Source organism: Galeopterus variegatus, unplaced genomic scaffold (genome assembly GCF_000696425.1).
Source record: "Galeopterus variegatus unplaced genomic scaffold, G_variegatus-3.0.2 Scaffold55, whole genome shotgun sequence".
Taxonomy (NCBI): Eukaryota; Metazoa; Chordata; class Mammalia; order Dermoptera; family Cynocephalidae; genus Galeopterus; species Galeopterus variegatus.
In genome coordinates, this window is record NW_007726166.1 from 191141 (window position 1) to 194850 (window position 3710).

The 3710-nt window shown below is 49.2% G+C and overlaps 1 protein-coding gene across 1 annotated transcript in view; it reads right to left on the minus strand.

Moving 5' to 3' along the window:
* RANGAP1 (Ran GTPase activating protein 1) overlaps positions 1-2052 on the minus strand; it is a 34314-nt gene extending 32262 nt beyond the window's left edge. Inside the window, exon 1 of the mRNA XM_008574084.1 lies at positions 1908-2052. Coding sequence (XP_008572306.1) covers positions 1908-2019 — 112 coding nt within the window. The 5' untranslated portion in view covers positions 2020-2052. The remainder of the gene's footprint in view (positions 1-1907) is intronic.
* Between the last annotated feature and the right edge of the window lie 1658 nt (positions 2053-3710).

A 3710-nucleotide genomic window follows, 5' to 3' on the forward strand; every position in this document is an offset into this window, starting at 1 on the left:
GTACCGGACCAGGACCGGCAACGGGATCGCAACCCTTGGCGGTGCACCCGCACCTCGCTCAGCCAGTGAGCGGGAACCGGTCTGTATGTGGGATCTGAACCCTCGGCGGGAGCACCGCCGCACTCCCAAGCGGTGCACTACAGCAGTGCGCCACCGGGCCGGCCCTCTGTATGAGATTCTGATTTCCTTTCTCCCAAGCCTACCCTAAGTGTCTCAGCTCCTGTGACTAACTCACGTGGTTCTCCTTGCCTGTGGTGTCCTTTCTTCTTAAAGTCATCTTCAAGGACAGTTCAAATACCACCTCATCCACCGAGACTTCCTGGGCCCTCCTAAGCTAAAAGTGATCCCTCTCCCCGCCTTACTTCCCACAGCCCTTGTTCACGTCCCTTATGTTCTCACTCTGTCTCCTGTTAGTTAATCTGGGTACCTCATTCCTACTCCTAAGGTTAGAAGCTCCTTAGAGCTGAGCTTGTAAGACTGGGCATCCCTGGTAACCTACACAATGAGAGACACCATGTCCAGCCTATGCTGGTGAAGTGGACAAGTTACCTGCATGGATTTTAGAGTCAGACAAACTTGAATTCTAATCCCAGCTCCACTATTTATAGCTATGCCCTTAGGCAAGTCAAATCATCTCCCTGAACTTCAGTTTCCCTATCTGCAAAATGGGGATAAAACCTATCTCAAGGGATTTTGTGAAAATAAATTGAGATACCATTTAAATACTCTGTTAAAATTCTGGCTCTGCTATTTACCAGCTGTATGACTTTAGGCATTACTTAAGTCTCCTAAATCCTTTTCCTTTATTTATAATATGACAATATTTCTACCTATCTCCCACAGGGATGATGCAAGAATCAAAAGAGATAAAAGCACAGGGAGAAACTCTGGAAATTTTAAGGCCCTAGAGATATTAGGAATGTGCATCACACAATGCTCCCAGGAAACCAAGGGCTCACTCAGTCTCTGACCCGGGGGAGGTGAGCAAGACTGCCTGCACACCATGACAACAAGGAAAGTCTACACCAGTCTCTCTGGTTGGGCCAGAACCCCAAGAGGCCTTGACAGGTACTGATGTAGGTGCCTCTGCTTCCTGACGCCAGGGGATTTAGAGTTGGCCTGCATTCTGATTCCTAGTTCTCTGCAGTCCAGTGCCTGTACACACACAGGGGCATCTTGTTGCATGGACCAGAACCTCCCTAGAGGGCCCAGAGCATTGTTTTATTTATTTTGGGGGGACTGGGGGGGGGCAGCTGGCTGGTACAGGGAACTGAACCGTTGACCTTCGTGTAATAAGGCCATACTCTAACCAACTGAGCTAACCAGACAGCCCCCAGAGTGTTTTTTGTTTTCTTCCCTGAGTGTTGCTGAATGCAGCTCCACAAGGGCCTCAGCTCTGGAGAAGGCAGCAGACATCCCCAGGCCCAACCGGGATCATGGGGGTGAAGATGGAAGGGGGATGAGCACCAGATATGAAATCAGAAGTCAGGGGGTGTGTCTTAGAATTGCTGCTAACCATGGCTTCTCATGAGGAACCATCCCCTCTTTCTGCGTGATGAAGTACACAAAGGGCTGCCCACAACAAACAGGCAGACCAGCAGGGAGGCCTGTGTGTGTTATTGGGCAGGTCATCTAAGAGACTCAATGTTAGAATGGACTCAATGACACTTAACAGAGTTGCTAAGACAAATAATGGAGACAACATAGCTAAAAGAGCCTGACAACTAGTACAACTTGGGCAGGTCATCTAAGAGACTCAATGTTAGAATGGACTCAATGACACTTCACAGAGTTGCTAAGACAAATAATGGAGACAACATAGCTAAAAGAGCCTGACAACTAGTACAAGTAAGTGTTCACTCACTTTCTCCTCTTCCTCCCCTGGGCCAACCCATGTAGGAACTCACCATCTTCTGCAGTGTTCAGTTTGAGGCTCTTGCCCTTGAAACTTAGTTGTCCCCCAGCCACCTGGGTTTTGGCTAGTGTCTCTGCTAGCTTGGCAATGTCTTCAGAGGCCATGGTAGCCACGTTGGTGGGCTCCCCCGGAGAGCTATAAACTGAGGAGACCAAAGTTGCATTAAGAAGGGGAGGAATCTCCTGGGGCCTCTGGTTGGGGGCTTGGGGGGACAGGTAGAACATCGGCCATCTCTGATGCCTGAACCCACCTTCCCCTGTTATGGAGATCCCAAAAGCTAAACCGCTGAGAGAAATGACAACAGCATTAGAGAAGGAACAGTTCTAGAAAGGTAGAGGAGGTAACAGAAAGCAGAAAATTAATGTTTTAGCCTCTGAAGAGTTACCATCTTAATATATGTTCTCCTTTGCCTAGCTGGGACACCCAGCAAAGCCATGTGAGTAGCCCATTTCCTGGGCCCCCAGTGAATAGTGGTCAAGTCCCAGACCAGTAGCTGCAAGGAGTCTGTCCCAAGCACACACCTGCCTGATCATCTTGGCTGCTCACTGTTTGAGGGTCCCATTCCTCAAACAGGACATAGATGGCTATAGGATCCAGGTCATCCATCCCAAGGAATGCCTCACCGCCCATGCTGGCATGACTCTGGGGCTGGGGCACAGGGGTCAGCCCACTGAACTTCTGGTTTCAGCCCTGGCCAGGAGACTGGACAGGCCATGGTGGCCCCTCAGGGGTTCCTAGGAGACCAGATGTCTCTACATCACAACAGCCACCATCACAATAGGCCAGGGATAGAGTTGCCAGGAAAAGGAACTTCCAGCCTGGAGCTCAGCAGGACAGCTTCACTTCCCCAAAGAGAAAATGGCAGGTAATCAGGGGTGACCAAGGAAGAGTGACATGGGGGACAAAACTACCAAGTACTATCCAGAGGCTTCCTCCCCCAAACTCCTCATCTTCAGATACAGTTGTGATAGCACATTCCCCACCCATCCCCAGGCTGCCTCTGGGCTCAAACAGCCAGCTTCCCATCCCCTTCTCATTATCACCCTCATTTGTCTATGTCTGTTCATCTTCATCAATTATTCTTCTGGGTAAGGGATCCACTCATTCATTCAACAAAACATTTACTGAGTACTACTATTACTATGTGCTGGACATTATTCCAGGTACCAGGAGTACAGCAGTAAATGAAAGAAAAATCCTGCCATCCTGAAGCATGTGTTCTAAACAAGGCATTTAGTATGTTAGACTGGGAAAAGGGTAAGAAGTTTTTGGGGGAGTTGCCATATATATATATTTGGAGGGGCAGCTGGCCAGTCCAAGGATTTGAACCCTTGACCTTGGGGGAGTTGCAATTTAAAGTAGAATGATTAGAGAAGGTAACCTTAGTAAAGAACAAAGATCTGAAGGATATCAAGGATTGGGGCGCGCAGACATCTGGGGGAGGAGCACTCCTGCACAGGGAATAGCAAACGTGAAGGCTCTTGTTGGGGACAGGGGGCTGGAGGAACTGCAAGGAAGTCAGTGGGACTGGAGCACAGAGAGCGAGGGGGAAAGTAGGCAAGAGATGAGAAGAGAGTTAACAAGGGAGCCAGGTCACAAAGGCCATTTTAAGAACTGTGGTTCCACTCTGAGTGACAAAGAGAGCCTCTGGAGAGTTTCCACCAGAGGAGAGACTGATCCCACCTGTGTTTTGACAGGATCGCTCTATCGGCCACACAGAAGGTGCTGAAAGGATGATGGGAAAAAACTGAATAAAAATTAACCTGAAACCCCACTACCTCATAGAGTTCTGGGA